Consider the following 21,536-nt stretch of genomic DNA (forward strand, 5'->3'; position numbering starts at 1 on the left):
AATACCTACAAAATTAATCTGTTTTACATTATACTATAGTGACACACACTCAAACTGACATCTAAGCCTCAAGCATTATAGCAGTGATAAAAAAATAGAAAACATGCTCAGTGATGCATTCTTAAGCATGTGGATTAAAGTAAAACGTTTATGTATAAAGGTCTAAATTTTTCATAAATTATATTCACTATATGCATAAATGAATTAATATAAATATGGGCTCATAGGTAATTTGTTAGCAAATGATTATAAACTTTGAATATATACTCAAAAGCAGGAATAAAATTAGTTTATCTCCTAAAACTTCATGTACAAGTGACTTCCTGTACTTCCTGCTTTCACCTATTAAAATTGATTAGTTTTTTACTTTAATATTTACTTGTTGTTAAATTAAAAATGCTGAAAGTATAGAAAAATGTAAGAAAGAAAAATGTATAGAAGCATATGACATCTTAAAGATAAATCTTAAAATCTGTAAATATTCACCTGCAGAGCTTAAGAAACCAACTATAAGATCTTGTCTCGGTGATACCTCTGCCCGGTGGATCACTATCTTATTATCCCCAGCACACTCAGACAGATGTTGGCATTGCCTTAACCAGAGGGGCTCCATGTTATATGTATGGTGGGAGTGCCTGGCCATCTGCCATTTCTGGGAAACCATTATTAAGTTGTATAATGAAGTTACTCTTCTGTCTGTGATCCCGGGGTCCATTGAATCCACCAAATGCAATGTGCTTTGTCACTTTCTTACCACTGCCAGGGTTCTTATACCTAGGTATTGGAAGGAGGTGACAACTCCGTCTAATAAAGACTGGTTCAGGGAAGTTGAAAAAATCCACCACATGGAACAATTTGTTGCAGAGGATGATGACAGGTTGGAACAGTTTAAGATGACTTGGATGGCCTGGGAATGGTTTAAAGATTCCCGACAATTTCGTACTTACCTCGTATAATTGGTGATTTATTTGTCTTAGGGCTTACTGGTAACATGTGCATTGTACCTAGAGACATGAACTTGTCTCGTCCATTAATTTATCTCCCCCTTCCCCTACTTCTATTACCTGAGCTTGTTTGTTTGTTTGTGTTGTGGTGATTTGTATATGGGTACCAATTGTATTTCTATATTGGCATCTCTGTATTATATTTCTTATATTTTTGGCACATGAGTGGTAAGGCGCTGGTGGCCCACTATCCATGCACGAGTAGGTGTCAGGGGCGCCATAAGAGCCCCCTGCATGTTATGATTTTTCTTTTATGGCTTATGTTTCTGTATGCCATGACTATAAGAACAGTTCATGTACCTTTGCTTGGTTTCATTGTGTTGGTGTTTTTTGTATATTGTTTGTTTGTTGTTTTATTTGCTTAAAATCAATAAAACTATATTTTACAAAACAATCTGTAAATCTTAATCTTTTTTTATGAAAGATAAGAAATGACAGAATAATAATCTTAGGAGATGCTCATCTGTTCAGTGACTCCATGCGTTGCGCCATCACAGTATAGAACATGGTTTATTCTGTCCAGCGATGTAATTTGCAGCAGTCAGGAGAACTAAGATATCAGCAGCCCCTGCTTCCCTTTAGTTGTGCAGCCTGATGTATTTTATGGCATTCCCAGCATCCATTGTTAGGCTGTGCACATCTGAAGGGGATTCTAGAGGCTGTTCAGCTCCTGACTCTATTCTGCATTGCTATTGGCTGCTGGGACTTTATAGCCTCTCTGCTCCCAGTGACCAGTGCCTGCTGGAGTGTGTTTTTTGGTCTGATTTACAGTTGCTGACCCTGCCTGTTTCTGATCTTGTGAGTTTTTGCTGCCTGGACCGACCTTTGCCTGTGACCTGGACTCTGCTTTGTCTGTGTTTTGCCCTTGTGTACTTCGTTTGACGAACAGATATTCAGTGTATGACTTCTGCTCTATATTCTGGACTTGGCTCTGTTGGATCTTGGTACTGCTTTATCTGTGGCCTCCTGGCTTGCTGCCAGCCTATTATACCCAGACACCATCTCTTGCGGATTAAGTCTTGGGGGCATGTGCTTGGAGACGCAACCTGTCTCCCGAGGCTGAGCGGGGGTTTGCTATAGGTGAAGACTGGGGTGTTAGATTGGGGGACTGATGTCTGGTGAGGACTGGTGCTGACCTTACTGATAACTCTAAAATAGGAAATAATTGGGGTCTAATAATAAAGCAGTGAATCTGTCATTCAATGAAACATTCCTTGGTGGAGAATCTTCCAGGTCCAAGTGTGTCAATGGCAGTAATTGAAAGTCAGATTCACTGGTTCCCATCAGATTCTAAACATATTTAATGATAATCTCAGGTGTAAAACAGCACACAACAGATTCCACCTTGTTGTTATTTATTTTACAAACAAAATCCAAAATGGAGAAGCCATATGTAAACTACCCCCCCCCCCATGATTGAATACCTTGTAAAGCCACCTTTAGCAACAATATCTTGAAATAATTATTTTCTATATAACTTTTTAGTCTATCACATTGTTGTAGAAGAATTGTTGCTCACTCTTCTCTACAATATTGATCCAGTTCATCAAGCTTTACAAGCATGTTTTACATATATCTTTCCTAATGTCATACCCCACAGCATTCCAGGTTTGGACCAGGTTGAGGTCTGGGTTTTGACTGGGCCATTGCAAATTCATGAGTGTTTTCTATTGTAAATTAGCTGTTGTGCTTGGAATCACTGTCATGTTGCATGACCAATTTTTGGCCAGGTTTTAGCTATTGCAAGGATGCATTCACATTTCATTTATGCTATACAGAGGAGTCCATGGTTGACTCAATCACTGCAAGGCACCTAGGTCCCATGACTGCAAAGCAAGCCCAAATCATCACTGGTAACAGTAGAACTATATTTCCTAATTGAAATCCACTCACCAGATGTGGTGGTTTGTTTTGATGAAAAATGGTAAAAGTGGTCAAAATTGATTCCGCTAGAAGATCCTTAATAAATTCTGGATTGAATGCCTTCAGTGCTATACCAAATCAAGGTTGAAGGACCACTGGGATGTTTCAGTCTTCGTATTTGTATCACTTTGTGATCTTTTGTATCATTTGTATGTAAAAAAACACTGATAACAGTCCTCAGATTGGGATGTGAACTCATGGGAAGATTGGCAACTGTCTTAAAATGTTTTCCCCCTGTTAATAATATTTACACTGTAAAATACATGGTCTTCAAATTGTTTAGAAATGACCCTTTACCACTTCCTAAAATGAAAGGCAGCAACAAATGCAGTCATTGCTGATGCCTCCCCTCCATGGCATTGTGTTAACACACACGCAACAGACTAGGAAACAGCCAAAACATATCTTTTTAGAAGTGTATTTATTTTTTCACACACTGCTTAAGTATTTTGTTGTAGTCTTTATTATAAAAAATACTGACACAATATAATATGTAGTGTTTTGTTGTTCAGCTGAAGTTGCATTTCTCGCATATCTACACATGCACACCCTTCTATATGTATGTAGAAGAATACAGTTTTTTTGCCTATACACATATCTATATGCAGGAGACATTTATTAGAAGCAGTAGTCTCTGACTCATGGGTCTTGTGTTTGTTATACTGTGCACGCACTGCACTGTCTTTCTGCTAAAAACGTTTTCAGTTGGGTATGTAGCAGATTTAGGATGAGTTTCTTAATAATCAATCAACAACAATGGCATCACTGCAGTGACATGTGACAAGTGTTGCATTATCCAATGGGTCATCAATCAGTATAATTAACTTACGTTGTTATGCAAGCAACACCTCTCTAGCATAGTTATTCTCTTTCATTTCCCCACTAGTATAAAAAAAAACACAAATAACATAATAACTATCATAACAAGCATGTTTACATTATTTCCCAGTTCTCTAAAGAGATTGCTAGACTGCCTATTTGCCAATGTCAGATATGTACACCTCATAATTATACTTTCTAAACAAAATCAGATGTGGATGTAGGTTTACAGGCAATTAGTGAAAAAAAATCTAAAAGCATCTTTTAAATTGCTTGCTCACAACCTGCAGTAATTTGCATTTGTGTTCTTTATCATTAAAGGTCATTAGTTTAACGTTCCATTACATTTAAAGTGACATCATCATTTAAGGAATAATTCTCCTCATCCCTATATTTTTAATGTGTTAGAATATTTTCTATATGTCTTACCAATTGCATTGGTTGGATCTGAGTTAAAAATGCACTCAGTGAAATAAAATACAAGATTGTGTTTAGGACTAGTAAATCAGACGAATCAAACAGATACATGTTTACTGTTGGCAGATCAGTTAAGAGATGATTCTGGACCCAAGCCTATGGGTTGTTGTGCTGTGCAACGTTTTTTGCTCTTCTTTACTGAGCAAACATAACATGAAAAAACATAAAAACCCTAGCTGAAGTACATTAGGTTTGTAAAGAAAAAACTGTCATTTTGTTTTCAGGTTTTTCATCCTTTTTGCATATCAGATCTGTGTTTTTTCCTGTTACATACATGTATACCAACAACTGCTACACATCATCAATCATTGCAGGTTTCCTAATGGTAACAACAGTATAACATGCTCTTTGCAGCTTGAATTCTCTATTTGGGGACCACATCATAGTGTAATGAAACAGTAAGGATAGATTGTCACCCTATAAATGGAAGTAACTGCTCAAAGACATGCAGGACAGCATTACCAGGTATTATTTATATCAGAGCTGCAGATTTAAAATAGTGGTATTTAAACATGTTAAAACTCAAAGCAGATGTAAACATCATCACTAAAATATCATGTAAGTATTATGAATAGTTAATTCCATCCAAACATCCAGACTGTAACACATTTATGTTAGTTATCTTAAAAACCCTAAATGTTCCTCTTAGCATTCTGTTGTTACCTTGAGGCAGCCTTTAAGCAGGCACTTTAGTATTTAAATCAACAATAATGGTAGATAAAAGAGACTTTAATGATGTTGCTAAATACATTTTTTTTAAATCTAAATTGTTTAACCCCAGGATAAACCCTCAAAGCTTCCAAATTAGCAATGTCATACATCTTTATTACCAAACCAATAAAAATCGAACCACTAAAAATAGAAAAAAAAAATATCTGTGATGTTTACATTTTGTAGTGATCCAATTGAAAGAATGTCCAACTCTTAAAACAGGCTATATTGCTATCCCAGCAAAATGGAAATATTAACAAGCATACAACCTTAAAATAGAGACATAAACAATGCTCAACTAAGCTTTATTCAGTCCAAGTTCTGTTCAAGTTTGTTCCTTGTTTAAGGCAGTGTCCTGTTTAAAGCAGACCCATCATTAGAATGTAAACATTGTGTAAAAATGACACCCAAGCATTGCCTTTGGAATGCTACTAAAGACTAGAAATGTGTGCATGCACCAAATTCAAAATAGTAAAAAGTGAAAATGGGCAGGGCTATATACAAAACTGTACAACAGGTGCCTCCCAAAAAAATATATATGCATACATACACATACAGATTTTATATTTTTATAGCAGTTTTACATTATTTTTTCATACTGTAAATGTGTCATACTATCACAGTTAAACAGAGGTACACTGTTATCTGAAGGCTGTAAGTGACCTTTGCAATCCAAAACCTTGTTTTTTTTTAATTTTAAAGAAGCTTTTAGCTTATATGTGAATACTATGTTATAGCAGGCATAACAAACACATTAACAGGAACCACACTAATGTTGCCGAGTGTTACTAGAGACTGCAACTTTCATTACCTCCAGGGTTTGTCAGCTAGCAGCCTTGAAAGTGTTGTCAAAGAATGCTTAATATTGGATCTTTGGCACAGGATATAATGGAAAGAAATAGTAAAATACAGATTTCGGTTACAACATTAAGTGGCACCATAATGGGCAAAATTTTTTGACAACACATATAAAATAATTTGGTTGCATATCCAACTTCCATTGCATACTAAACAAATTGTCACAAAAAATGGTGTTGGGTTTTAATAATGCTTTTTTGTCTTAGTTACAACCACTAGTATATTGTGCTGATATGACAGTGACAGGGTTGAATCACCATCAGTGGATTTTTAAGATCAGCTTGTTCAGACTTTTCTATGGTTAACTGGAGAAGCATAAAATCAGAACATGTGTTTAAATGCAACACAGTTGCTAAGAATTGTTAGCCAGCAAATTCCAGAAAGTCTTTCTGCTGTCTCAGAACAAACCTATCATTAAATCAAGAACCGTCAATGTCTGTAATTAGGATATGTGGCTCCTTGCATTTCTATTACGGTGGAACCAAAAATAAAGTGAGATCTTTTTAAATATTACATGTAGAGGTATTTGACTATCATTGTCAGTAGGAAATATTGATATTGTTACCTTGATATTTGAAAAACACATTTCTGTTTTTGTGTTATGTTGCAGTAAAGCATGTTAAAACAGTTTTATTTTTTTGAATGGGCTGCATCACTACAATGCATGTTAACTTGTGTAAAACACATGTAACACAAAGCAATAGAATTCCATGGTCTGAATGAACCTTGCCTAGTATCGGACGTTGTTTTTTTCCCTCAAGTAACAAACTAGTCTCACTCCTATTACAACTACCAGAACTAGACAACGGACAATGATAAATGAAAAAAAATCTGCATTTCGTTACATTAGTTTTAGCAAGATATTTAGGACTATTATAAGCACTGGGATATGGGACATTGGTCATTTATTTTCCCAATGGCACTAAGGATCTGGAGCATCATTATACCACAAATTAGAAATTTAGTTCACAGTATGCATTGTAGCTTTTACTTGAATGATGTATCATCCACTGCAAATGTAGCTTGTTCTTTGTGTTTGGTTTCTTTGTCAAAACACATCTTTTGAGGTTATTCTCCATAGCAAAATTCAATGTGAATAACGTAATAATCCATAACCTCAAAACCAGTGTTTCTCAACCTGGGTTCTGTGGACCCCTAGCGTTCCTCCAGAGTCTGTTATGGGTTCTTTTTTGGCTATCTTTATAGATGGCTTTCTTCTCATTGGACAGCAATATAGGAGGCATTCCTCCTACTGGCTAGCACACCAATGTACTGTTCCCACATGTTAAAAAGGTTGAGAAATACTGGTTTAAACAAATGCTGTTATTTATCAGTCAGCTAAAATGTGATTACTTGTTATTGGTTCCTGAGGTTTATTTTAGCCATTGCGTTTCTGTGTACTGATTTTTTGAAGAAGGATGTTTAAACAAAAAGTAAAAGGAACACTTATTTTTCCTATATCCTTGCTCCCAATTTCAGCTTTTCATTTTATATTTTATTTTCATAAATATTTATATGTATATATATATATAGCCTAATAGCTTAACTACAGCTTAATACACAGGAGGCTTAGAAGATAATAATAAAGTCAAAACCTATTTAGAGCATGTGTAGCTATAAAAATAGTTATGTTTATCTTGTGTCATTGTTATCAGGATCTCCCCTATTTAACCCCACAAAAAACCTCATAGCAAAGGTGTGTAGTAATTGTTGATGCAATTAGTATAAAAAGGCAAGTAATCTTTAATGGTTAAGTATGACATACACCTACATAAAATGAGGCAAAACTCACAACTGTCATTTGAGAAATGAATCCAGCTGCATGTATTGTCTCACATAAGACAATGCTTTTCACTGTCACAACTTCTAGGGGGTTTTCAGACTACTGTCAGAACTTTGTCAAAACTACTGTAATCATATAACTGCAGTAATCATGCCATCATGTAACTACTGTAAGCATGCCACAAAAAAAAAAAAAAAAAAATCACCATCCACGTGTGTCTTCTTTTTGTGGATGTTTGTCATTTTCTACAAAAAGAAGTATTTGCAGTCGTCATGAAAATTAAGACACAAAGCTGGGTTCCAAAGCATGTGTACAATGGATATTGCAAAGTAGTTGCACAACTGTATATATACTTGACAGTGTTATTTGTAACCAGATATGAATCCTTTATTGGTTTTTAGAAGACCCAAAAGGAAAATATCCATGACACAATTAATATGCTTTCCTGTTTCATATTTCAAATATTGCAAATGCATATGTGCCTTTGCAGTATCTAATCACAGTGAAGCTGTGGAAAACTACTAAACTACATTTGATAAATTGGGTAAATATATATGTATATGGAGAAAACCAGGTCTGATCATAGAGTATAACAAACCTGTATAACCTGTGTTCACCTCGAAGGATTGTGCCTGCCGTATAAACTCGAGTATAGGTCCATTCGAGTATAAGCCGAGGTACCTTTACCTTGGAAAACAGGAAAAATTGATTGATTCAAGTATAAGCCGAGGGTGGGAAATGCTGCATTTACTGGCATGTTTCAATATTCAAAATAAATACCAATAACATTACATTAATTGAGGCATCAGGGGGGTATATGTTTTTTAATATTAATTTAAATATTATTTCAGGAAAAAACAGTAAACTAGCTCTAAAGAGTCAACAAAAACAATATGGTATAAACAATGATACCTTAAGAGTTCTGCCCCCTTAGCTCAATCAAGCCACCAAGCTAAAACACAGAGTTAAACTCTTTCAAAACTGGATTCCTCTTCATCATCTGTATGTCCAACAGAGCTTCAGCTGCTGCAATACAATATCAGCTGCTGCAATACAAATGTAAGCCCACCTGGAATAACAGCCAAAGTAACTTAAGAAGACTTTGCCAATTTTTTATGTCATAAGATGTGTGGGCTTTGAACATATCCTAAACTAGCAATGATGTTTTCTTCCTTAAGGCTGCTCCTGATGGTCCGTTCCAAATTTATTCCAGCGTTTTTTTGTTCCGTCTTCATCCATCCAGCCTTTATCATGTGGGCGCACTGTAATTCGTGGTGGGAACTTGACCATTTTAGGCAAGGTTTTTCTTTTAAAAATAATGACTGGCCGCAGCTTAGGTCCGTTAGCCAAAAATACAGAACAACTGTGAAATGTTTTTTTTTTCATTTCCTGTGGTTCTGAGTAAAATAGTTTTGTCTCCCAAAGTTGCCACAGTTCTGTTGCTTGGAAGATCAAAAGTCATATGTGTTTCATCCATATTCCCAGTATCTCCCAGGTCATAATTATGAATCTTTCTTTGTTTTATGATGAATGATTCGAATGACATCACTTTTTCTTCAAGGTACTGCGGCAACTTTTGTGAAATCTATTTTTTTTTTGGTCTCAAACATAGTCCAAATCTTTCCATGAAGTGGGTGTACCATCCTGCTGACGCAGTAAACTTCTCAATACCTGGTACTTTATATTTGTCATCCTTAGCCATTTGAAGGGCACGTAAGCGAATTCCTGTGCGTGTTACGCAGTAACCATTTTGACAACACTCCATTAACCATTTATGCAATTCAGTCTCTAGAGCCCCAGATGAAGCCGTTAAACCATGCCAAGCTTTTTTAACCTTTGGAATCTTTTCCAAGTCAGCCTTCATTTTCGTCCCCTGATGACATTGTCAAAAGGGGACGAAAACCCATGGACGTGGCTGCCGGATCAGAGGACGCCGCGGACGTGCAGGGACAAGGTAGGGAACCTTTTTTTTCTGCCCTGAGTGTGGATTGAGGTTACCGATCCTAGCAACTTTTTCTTACCTCGAGCCACACTCGAGATTACTGCTAGGAAGGTTAAAAACCAGGTGCAGTGATGAGTGCACTAATCTACACCAAGCAGCATACACTACCACTATCACTACCCTCCCCCCTCCCTTTTGTGTGCCACTTCTGTTCACTTCTAAAAGTAAAATTCACTTCTTTTTTTTTTTATAACCAATCTGTTCCCACTGAATCTAGAACACTTTTTCTTTTAGCTCTGCTTCAGAAGATCTGAAACTACTAGCAGGGCTCACTGTGCATGAGTCTGTGTGTGATGTAGAGCAACATACAATTTCAGATAATGCTGCTTTGTCTCATCACATTGAGTAGAGACAGAGCAGCCCTATCTGAAACTTTATGAAACTGACAGACTCCTTGCACAGTGAGCCCTGCTAGCAGCTGTGATCTCATAAACCAGAGCACCTAGAAACAAAAGTGCTCTGGATTCAGTGGGAGTATGTTCAGTGGGGTATTGCGGTACTTGTACCTTTTAGCTGACAAAGGGGCACGTGACTTCACTTTGTCACGTCTGGGGCAGAGCAAGCTATTGCGCCGCACAGAAGAGGACTACAAGCCACAGGTACTTGCCGTCACTAATAGTGGAATCTGCCTGGTACATTTAAATATTGTATCAGCATGGGTTTGCGGGGGCAGGAGCAGGAATCGGCTGGCAGAGGGTGCTTTTCTGGAGGGACCCATGAACCTGACTGTAGTATAAGCTGAGGGTGACTTTTTCAGCACATTTTGGGTGCTGAAAAAGTCAGCCTATACTCGTGTATATACTGTAATTGTTATGTAGTTATGTAATGCTTTATTTGTTTTTCTGTGCGTGTGTGTGTTGTGCAAAAATGTTGAGTTCATAGAGGAACATTTCAACTAAAACCTATTATGCTATTTAAATCTATGGCCACCAATTTAAACCTACAGTTTTATTTTACAGTGGCTTCCTTGGACACCCTGAAACCCCTCCTGCACTTGTTTAACAAAATTGTCTTCATACTTATTTTTTTTTTCTGGGGTCCTCTGGACTGTCACAGGACTGGCTCAGGCAGGGCTCATTTTTCTCTGTGCCATGAATCTCATGTGACATGTTTACGTTTATCATTTAGTGGTTATCTGAACTAGACAGAGGATACCCGCTACATTATTACAAGGGAAGAATACATGTTTTATATATATATATAACGTGTTTTTGAGCATCTCATGTCTGAGTATCTATTTTAAACTTAGTAAATTATATGGTAATCCATAGCAACCCTACAGAACAAATGTATGAGGGGAGTAAAGGATATAACCTATTACTTCCCCTTTTGTCTTCCTGCAGATGGGAAAGAAGTGAAGGTGGGCGAATACAATGCCGTAGCTGACAGTCTGGAACTGATCAATGACACCATCAGGTTTCAAGGTATACCTATACACTATAAAATGTTTTTTTACTCTACAAACCACATGCATCACAATATTGAAATGGCAAGAGACAGGCACTCTAACTGTATATAAGCTTAAATGATATTAAAGAATAACATACTAATGTCAAAATCCTCATTAAGTACATGAATTGACAGAAAAGTGCTCTATTACTTTATACACTATGCTGTGTGAAGTTGCTTTCTTCTTTTTATTATGTTCCCCGCATACTTACTGTACATAAACTGAAATCAGTGTTCCCTTAAATAAATTCTGCCTTCACTGGCAACACACCTAAACAGACACCTTTGTTTAATGCATGGCAAAATACCTGCTATATGTGCGATGAGTTGCAGTGGCAAACATTGTTATTGGCATATAAGTGGCCTGTACAGTAGATTGCCACAGTGCACTGCAATGCTAGTGACAATTTCTTCTGAGATATGTGCTTTTTGGCCTCAGACACTTTTCAAGTACAGAATATATTCTATACGTAGTCCAAATGAAAGGGATGCAATACCCCTAAAAGGTTTGCCTTGTTATCTATAAACAATAACTTTTAGGAACTTCTAAAGGTCTTTTTTCATCCTGTGAATTGAAGAGCTTCCACCTCATTTGTATCTCTTTTTTTTTAACTGAGACACATAGATATCTAAAACCAAGCATCTGTTACATTTAGGAGTGGAACCTCCAAAAGATCAAACATTCATCCGAATGGAGCGACGCCAGATCCACCTACCACTTTACAGCATACTTTCAGCCCTGACATGTATTGGAATGATCATGGCAAGCACATTTTTATTTTTTAACATCAAAAATAGAAATCAGAAGTAAGTAGAATTTATGTTTTATTGTATATTGGCAGTGGTTAAACTGTGTGTACCAAAGTTCACAAATTCCTTTTGTAGTGTGCTAGTTTACTTTCTATGTCCAATGTAAAAAAAAATGCAGTATTAAAAAATGTTAAAGTTTGCTGGGTCCTTGAATAGGACAGGGTATTTCACATTATTTGGTTCATCACTCTAAAATGAGTTAAAGGGACATATTTTCTCTGTTTGGGGATACACTGTAAATAACAGATGAGCATGCTTATGTTAAAAATAACAAACAAAAAGTAAATAATCTAAGAAAAAACACAGAATATCAACACTGGGCTTCCTTATGTATAAAGCATACTCTGTCCAAATTTATTAGCATATATGATTCTTTAAAGGGTAATTTAAAATTTATATCTCATCTGTTCTCAGATATGTTCTACAATTACTATCTTTATTATTAAGTGGTAGTTTAAACCAGGATACCAGTTACACCTGAGAATTGACTCAGACTGCCAATATACACTGGCAAAACAGTAAGACCTTAAAGTGAACCTGTAAGGTTCTGCTGGTGTATAATCCAACAGTACTGATGTAATAAAGCACTTTGTAGTGCAAATACTTCCTAATATCAGTTCTCACATGCTATATGAGGATTCTGGATGCCAGGTCAATCAACTCATCCACAATAACATGCACACACGGAAACACAAACCATTTAAAGGTGTCATGAGAGAAATGCAATTGACGTTTTAGGATTGACCTGTTTACCTGAGGATACTCTTTACCATTCATAATATGTTGAAACTTTGGCCCCAGTACTTTTGTCTTTCATTTACCAAATGATTTTTCCAGCTTTGAGACTAAAAGAGACAACAGTGCAATGCTGTAACCTCAATGGCCTCCGATTTTCTGGGCTGGTAAAACAGGGTATAGTAGGGCTTTGGATTTTGTTCTGCTTTGCACAGAAGCACAGGTTCAGTATATGGCTTTATGACAGTCAGTGGTGGACACAGCCAACAGTGAACCCTGTGCAGAACTGACTTGACCTTGTGCTGAACAATTTGGCTGTTTGTGGGTCTCTTTTTGTCTGAGGCGGGTTTGGGTCCTTCTTGCAGTGGCATATTTTGTGCCCCTCTTTGTTCGCCCCTATTGACAGTATAAAGACCCAAATACTAAGAAACATTATTATTTTGTTAAAGCTGAGGTACTGAGAATTCTTTATACTTGTCAGCAGTTTTTTGTTTAGTTAGCAGTAAAGTGGGTCACTTTAGCATCTGGTGACAGATTCATGCTGTCTACTGGCAGGCATTACCTATGACTATATCCCATCTTCTGTAGCTGGATGTAACCAACCTGAGAGACAGGTAAAAGCTTTTTAGAAATTCTCACAAAAAGTAGTAGAGAGATTTGCTGCAATTCTTCATGGTAATGGTGCTCACATGTATGATGGATAACTATTGAAAAATAACTACGGAATGTCCACATCCTATGCAAGCCTGGTGAATGAACAAAAGATATGATCAACCCTGTGTGAATGTTACATCATTTTATTCCTTTATTGCAGGTCTTGCTTGGGTAGTGCAACACTAATCTGTTTACAGCATGCTATGTTTAGTTTTTCTATTTGTTGGATCAATTTTTGGGATATAAGATTTGGACTGAAGATATGATAAGCAAAACATTAATACCAACAGTCAAACACAATTGAAATAAAGTGATAAAGTAAATAATTTGCTGTTTATGTTAGCTGAGCTCTTTTCTGTACTGTAAATTGTCTATGTCTTTCTTTTGGCAGGTTAATAAAAATGTCTAGCCCTTATATGAATAACCTTATTATCCTTGGAGGAATGCTTTCCTATGCATCTATATTTCTGTTTGGCCTTGATGGATCATTCGTATCAGCAAAAACATTTGAGACTTTATGCACTGTAAGTAATACTCTAGCTGCTGTTTTTATACCTTTTCACCTTTATGAAATTGTAGTGTCAGTACAGGCACTACAGTACTATGAGTCATATAGTGTGTTATGATCATGATGCTTGGCATTTCTTTCCGAGTAGCTGAACAGATGTTTTTACATAATTAAGCATTTATGTACAGAAAAAAAATACAGAATTCTAAATGCTTCTTTCACATCTCACTCCTCTTTTAAGAGTATCTATCGATAAAAATCATGAAAAGGTAATACCTTTCAAAACAAATGATAAAATGATAAAGCTATGTTTTCTGCTTAATGGGAATTTCCATAATAAACCTTCAAATTGTTTAAGTAGCAAGTGCTGCTATACAGTATTAGTCTCCAAAGGGTGAGCTAAATGTTTTTGCAGGCCTTGGTATTATTTCAAGAGAAAGGAATGCCCTAGGATGTGCTTCAGCTATATATTTTTCAGTGAATACTTGTCCAGCTAGGCAAACAGGGTTTCATGACACCTACATTTTGTCACCACAGTATCTTGAAATGTGGCCTATGCTAGCCATGCTACTATAGATTCCACTTGAAGCTTTCGATTGGGTAGGGAAAAGTTATTGACTTCTTTTTCTAACTTCACCTAGATACAGTATACATATACATTAGATATGTTTTGGCATGGAAGGCAATTATTTAATTCCATGACACATGCCAACTGAAGTTCACCTGGTTGGATTGGCAATTATGACCCCACTCCCTTCCCTGATTCATCTGTTTGTAAAGAGGTGCTGGCTGTAGCTGGGAAAGCTGCCAGTTCATGCTTGTACAACTGAGCCCCCCTGGTCAGATTTACACCTCAGATATACCTCTTGTCGTAAGGCATATCAGTTCTTAGGCTATCAGTTTAAGAGTACATGAAAAAGGGATCTAAAAGTAAGATAATGGCCACACAGATGGGTAGTACCCTTGTACCATTTACATGGAGTTTGTGTGTTTTTCCTATCTTTGTGTTGGTTTCCTTTAGATGCTTGGTTACCTTTATATCAATTATTTTCTGATTTTTTTTTACATTGAATATATGTGCCTGTGTGACTATTAGTGTGCATTAGTAGTGGAATGTATAGTTGTTAGGGGTTGTGAGTAAAAAAACTTTCTGCAAGGTGCAACCTAACAGTTTTATTAAAACTAATAGTTGGGAATACAGATACTAATAGCAATATTAAAATGTGCATTGTTGTCCAAGCCACTTGGCACTAGAATGAAGCAGCGGCCAAATGACATAGGAAATGCAAAAAAAAAAAACCCTGCCATCATATCATCTAAACACCTAAAAAAAAACCTATGGTAATACTGTAAACACATTTTACTAGAAATTGTATTCAAGTGTTTTGACAAAAACAATAACAAAATGTTACATTTTGTATTAAAATATACAAATGACTAGAAACAGGGGATGATAGTTTGAGGCCATAGCCCTTATGTGCATGTCTATTTTTCCTATATCCCGATAGTTGCTACATCTTTATGTTGTGCTTGCTAGCTGATCATATCATGCATATTATGTATTGAAAAAGCTCATCTCAGGGCAAATATTAACCTCACACACACACACACACATCCATATACCTATTCTGAATTTTTTTTTCCTATCTGGTAAAGCATGATACATTTACCCTAATCCACCATCCAGGTACTTTTTATGTTCCATTTCTGGGTGTGGGAGACCACTAATTCAGCACTGCAAAGCCCATGTTAAAGGGTCCCCTGTAGGGCATTGCCCTTCCACTGATAACTGCTACAGACTCCTCTTTTGGAAGGGTTCCCACTAATGCACAGCCAAATGAAAGTGTCTGCATCACCTCTAGAATACAAACAAAGAGAGAAGATTTAAGACTAGTGTGTTACCTAAAAGCAGATGTTAGTAAGTGTAAGGGGCATTTAGGTTTAGATTGATGATGATTTGTTGGGGGTGTGGAAGTGTAAAAGGGATAGGGGGAACCCTGGAGATCATTTTGAAATTTTAACTATATTACCAGAAATCTGAAGAACAATTTTATGTTACACAGGGATTACCCAGAAGTGTGCGTATTTCTGGTTAACGTTTACACAGATTATTTTTGTTGAGTTTCTCAAAAAATGTAAGAATAGAAAAGATGTATGATACAATTTCATACAGTACAATAACATGTAGGAGTGCATGGGGTAGGTGGACTGTGATACAATATATAGCAAGGGTTCCCAGGATTTTTGATGTCACCACAGCGCATGTAACTCATCTGCATTACGTTTTTAAAGGGACCTAAGAAAGGATAACTCCAGACTTCTTACAGAGCTTCACCTGCTGCTATATCATTCATCATGTCCCAATCCCAAAAAATATAAAAAAAAAATATAAAAATGCAGAAAAGGCACACTCTTTTGTGGTGGTTACATTAGTTTACCTCCGCCAACTAGAACGTTAATGACTTTCCCAATGCCAGACCATGTGGTTTTGAAATGCATGGCCTAATTCCTGAAAAGTTAGTTTTGCAAAACATTTTTCTTTGATTTAATTTTGCCTATTCCCAAATACCAACCAATGCTGCAGGAAAAATAATGATCAAATTCAGTGTCTCAATACAAAATATCACAGGAAGCACCCTTCTGAGTTACAGGAAAAGACTAGCAGTCCATGAGTGTATCAAGGAAAAAGTACCAAACAGAACTCAAGTCAGAGCCAGTTAGGAAAGGTTATACATTGCCTATTAGGGTTTTATAGGAAGCTGTCACATAGTAGGGCCATCATTGTCACAGTCATCATTGTCATAGCAGAACATAAGTGGAAAATGTCAGAAAGACTGCCCATCAGAATTACAGAGAGAAAGTGTATATATATATCTTCCTTTTCCAGCATTAGGGTTCTAGTCCCAAACAGGGCATTATCTCCATGTAGTTTGTATTTTCTAGTAAGCATAAGCCTCCTCATATTGATGGTTGGAAAATTGAGCAGGGGATAAATGGACTGGTTTGTCCAGCCCTGTGAATTAGTGAAAGCATCATTGGGCCTTTTACTACTTACCTATTAAAAGTGAAATAAGAGTAAATAATAAATAAGAGAAATAATAAAGCCCTGGAACTTAGCTTACTATGGGAGCCTAAATCAGAAACAAACTAAAAAAAAACTCACTTCTACTTTTGAAGTTCTGTTGATTCCTGGAGGTTTTCTCAATCAGGTCTCACGTCATCCTGGAATCGGGTGACGTAGTCTGCAATAGATGGGGAAAAAAGAGTGCCAATCTCACTGCTCATGCATGTATGTCAGGGATAGGGCATGCGCAGGAGGAGCAGTCAGAAGCCTCCTGGGACGCGTGACGTATGTATAAGGAGGCACTTCTCTCCCATTATGTCTTTATTGCCCTGGCGATAAAGACAGAAGGGAAGGGCTTTAAAAGGGTTTACAACCCCCCCCCCCCCCAAACAAAAAAGAAGGTAGTAGGTTCCTTTTAGGGGACTGGGTGAACAGGGGATCAGGGGATCAGATAATTGGTGGGAGGACAGGGGTAAGGGTGGGGTTAAAGTGATAAAGGTTAGGAAGGGGGGACAAGAGGTGAGCCAGGATAGTGAGAGCTTCCCACCATCCCTTTCCTGTGTTATTAAGGATTGTTTTGGGTCCAGTGTTCAGTTGCTATCTCAGGTTGTTAGGTGGGTTTTAACAGGCTGAGGTCCTTGAGGGCAATGATTTTGGTGACAGTAACAGTGGGTAGGGAACCCATCAGTTGTATGGAGCCTTCAGAGTAGTGTGCGGGTATTTTACATGGTTCCTGAGCTGTAGTAGTGCTGCTGAGAGCGGCAATACTATGTTGGAGCAGATCCCAAGCTTGTGTGGTGGATGCATTATAGAAAGTCACTTCTTATCAGTGATGGTATGATACAGGTGGGATTCATACAATGTCATGTACACATTACTTTAAAAAGCATTATGACTACATTGTGTCACACTAATGACCCTTTTACAGGTTGGTAACACATAAATTAGATCCTTAAAGTGTATATCTGCATGGAGTTTGCAGGTTCTCCCCGTGTCTCTGTGGGTTTTCTCTGGGTACTCTGGTTTCCTCCCACATTCCAAAAACATGCAGTTAGGTTAATTGGATTCTCCCCAAATTTGACCTTAGACTGTAAAAATGACATATGACTGCGTTAGGGACATTGGATTGTGAGCTTCTTTGAGGAACAGCTAGTAACATGACTATGGACTTTGTACAGCGCTGCCTAATATGTCGGCGCTATATAAATACTGTGTAGTAATATTAATAATATTATTATTATAGTCATCATTTTTTGTGTGTTTTATTACAAAAAAAGGAAGGAATAATGACCCTGTATGTTTGTTTATTTGTTTGCTTGTTTATTTCCTGTCCATATACCATTGGGGTGATTTTCCTGCATGTCTTTTACTAGAGGCACAGCAGGAATTTGGAAGAAAATAAGGGGAGTTTCCCCTATAAACAGTTGTCACTACACCACATTGGAAAATGTCTCCTTATCTCTTATTCTAATAACAACTTTAAAAAAAAAAAAAAAAAAAAGAGCAACAAAAACCTAAACTTGAGGATAATGATAATTAGGACGAATAGAGGCACAAATTTCCCCAATTTCAAATAGAAGTTTTGTCATACATGGATTTATTAGTTAAATAGGGTTGTTTTTTAAATGTTTTGACTATTGTAAACTAGATCCATCTTGATCTGTGATTGAAGCAAAAGGAAGGCCAATATTACCATGATATAATAATAATGTAAATTTAAGTAGCATAATTTTGCTCTAGTTAACAGCCTAGGTATATTCACTAATTGGTGTAGAAACAATTTATGTATGTGGCCTATATGGATTTTTCTGCTGTGAGTTAACTTTTTTAAACGCAATCCTTTAGATTATTTTTATTTTTTAAAATATTAAGAATCTGCAATACTCTAGTTATTTAACATGCACCGTCACCTAAACTTGGAAATAATGTAGTTCTTCATCTCTCATCAAAGAGCCAAGCACTCGGCCAAGGTTTTTATGTGGATGCGTCAGCCCCCTTGATTGTTTCCCATTTGTTCTGATTAAGGCAGTGGAAAGATACGTTTTTCACTTTTCCCTCCCACTTGTCACTTATTATTAGCAGTCTTGAGAGCAACAATAGTAAAGAATAGCTAGTGCTTTTTTGGGCCTTGATGAATGCGGGAACCTTCTCTCTGTCCTTAACAAAGTGTTACCTGAATGTTTTCACATTCACACATGTTTAGTTTTTTGTTTTTGTAATAGGCATCAGAATTTCTTTATTTATGTCAAAATTGTTATGGTGTATCCCATAGTGTCTCTGTCCAAAACTCACAAGGTCTTGGGTTAAAGCCTGCCCATTAACAAATATTTGAAGGTTGTAAAAATTGAACTTGTTTTTACATAATTTTTTGGTAATAATTTGTGCTTCTATCCTAAATATATTAGTCGCAGGAAAAAAGATAGTAACAGGTAAGACAGAGCCAATCATGTACACTAAAAACAGTCAAACCAGTGTCAAAAAAATCTCTCAGAGTGTACAGTAGTGCTAGCATATAAAATACAATGCAATTAATACCTGGGTTTAGATAGTCCTGCCTACATTTTAGTGCAACACATATCCAGGCTCAGGCCTTTTACACGTGCATGTTTAAACACATAAGGGACAAAGAAAAAAAAAACAATGGGGGATAGGGTTGGGGCTACTTCTCAAAAGTGCAACAAAAACAGGTTTAACATTATGGAGCATACTTGTAAATAAATTTAGTGCATCAATGACAGTAATGTTATCATCATTTAAGAGACAATTACATGCCTCGGGAGTAACCTGAAGCTTAAATAGAGCTTCATGCTACTTTGGCATGCATTGGTGTAGCTTTTTGTTCAATATTCTAGTCTGTACTTTAAAAACACTTCCTTTATTAAACACTAGGAATAGGAATTAGATGCAGCGCTGTTGTAATTTAATCAAAGAATTATCCAGTTTATCTGTGAATGTGCCATTCTCCTACTTCCAGAACTCCTACTTCCATCTGTCAAAGACCATCTTTTACCTTTCACAGTTTTTTTTCAGTCTAAAAGTGACCTTCTTAAAAATGTAATATTATTTTATGTCCAAGAATGAATAAGGATGCTTACAAAACCAGTTACACTTCTGAAAATGAATATCCAAGCATCTTTTCCTATTATCCTAGTTATCACATGGAGTAGGAAACTATTCAGACAGTTGGATCCTCAATACTTGCATAGGATAATTTTCATAATCATGCAAAATGGTTGTTTAGATGCTTCCATCCGTGTTGCCACTACGTATAAAGCAAAAAGCAATAATCTATAGCAAACTGTTAGTAATTATTTTTTATAGCTTTGCTGAACTGACAGAAAGTGAAATAGGATTAGTTCTATAGGTTTCTGCACATCATCATCAGGGCCGGATTTCTGAATAGGTCACCCAGGCCATGGCCAAGTGGTTTGTTAAATCTTTTCCAAAAGTGCAAATTTGTTTTTGTTTATCCTGTCAGAAACCTTATTAGCTGTGTTCCTTGTCTGTTGTGCTGTTGCAGTGGTGCAATGGTGCAACCGTGCCAAGTTCATGGAATTATTTATAGTGCTTATTCTTTGCTTCTGTATCTGTACTTCACATCCCAGTCAACAGAAATGCTACTATGCTACTAGAAATGCTAAATGCTACTTAAATGGAAACTAAAGCTTGGCTATTCAAATTCTAGTGGGTGTTTTTAAGCATTTTAAAATAACATCCATGTAAACTAGGTCTTAACTGCCCCTTTAGGGTATTCTGGATAATTCCCCCTCAAAACTCACAAGAGAAGCACTTTTACCATCTCTGGTTACCTGGGCAGAAGGAGCTGAATTGCCAAGGACAGAGCTAATTTTAGAGCACATTTACTTTATTTGCTAATAAAAAATAAATAATTACTAATAATATGTATTTATTATTAAAAATAATATTAAAAGAAAACCTTTCTATTTTCATTACATACTTGATTTTTAGACTGTTTTTTTGTGTAATCTTGCCAGAATATGGTAGGAGGACCTAACAAGGTGCAGTTCTCTCATGCCAGTCTACCTTCTCCTTGGAGAGCTTTATTAAAGCACACTTATTGGGAGAAGCTGACGGTATGCTTGAAATTAGAAAAAAATTTGAATAAATAAGAGGATTTAAGGTTTAGCTGTAGTTTAGCTTTAATATTCCCAAACTATACTATGTTAACTATACTACTGACTCTCACAAGTTCACACATCTGTCACTTTATAAGGTTATTTATCTATGCAAGGCTTTACACAGGTCACATGTCAAATAAATACAAACCATCCTGATATCCTGCAGTATTAGTAGAGGCTAGCCCTCTTTCATCACCACCTAATTGGTCTTGCTGGTGTTGCATTCATAGTAAATCTATGCACCATTTTCATTCTTATCAGTATTTCTTCAGTGCTGTCAGACCAATTATAACCTTCTTTAACCACCTGAGCGTTACACTGATTTCTAGATTTCTGTTCCAAAAGCGTCACAGGTTTTCATGAAATTTTTTTTTTTAAATTGTAGACCTGTAACTTACAGAAATATGTCCGAATAGGGTTCTAGTAGATATCATGAATATAAAAAATGTTTGAAACACACAATCATGTAAAAAAAAAAAAAAAAAACTTTTAATAAAATTAAAGGAAAAACACAAAAATCAGCTTAAACAAGAACACATAAATAAATGAAAAATACTGAAAATGCGATAATTCGGTATAATGTATAGTAATATATTTTTC

At 36.4% G+C, this 21,536-nt stretch overlaps 1 protein-coding gene across 2 annotated transcripts in view; it reads left to right on the top strand.

Moving 5' to 3' along the window:
- The window catches only part of GABBR2 (gamma-aminobutyric acid type B receptor subunit 2), a 306,705-nt gene that overhangs the window by 196,826 nt on the left and 88,343 nt on the right, over window positions 1-21,536 (top strand). For both annotated transcript variants that reach the window (XM_072411881.1, XM_072411882.1), the window contains 3 exons: window positions 10,921-11,001; window positions 11,683-11,833; window positions 13,617-13,749. In XM_072411881.1, the coding sequence (XP_072267982.1) occupies window positions 10,921-11,001; window positions 11,683-11,833; window positions 13,617-13,749 (365 nt within the window). The remainder of the gene's footprint in view (window positions 1-10,920; window positions 11,002-11,682; window positions 11,834-13,616; window positions 13,750-21,536) is intronic.

The sequence above is a fragment of the Pyxicephalus adspersus genome, chromosome 5 (genome assembly GCF_032062135.1).
Source record: "Pyxicephalus adspersus chromosome 5, UCB_Pads_2.0, whole genome shotgun sequence".
Lineage (NCBI taxonomy): Eukaryota > Metazoa > Chordata > Amphibia > Anura > Pyxicephalidae > Pyxicephalus > Pyxicephalus adspersus.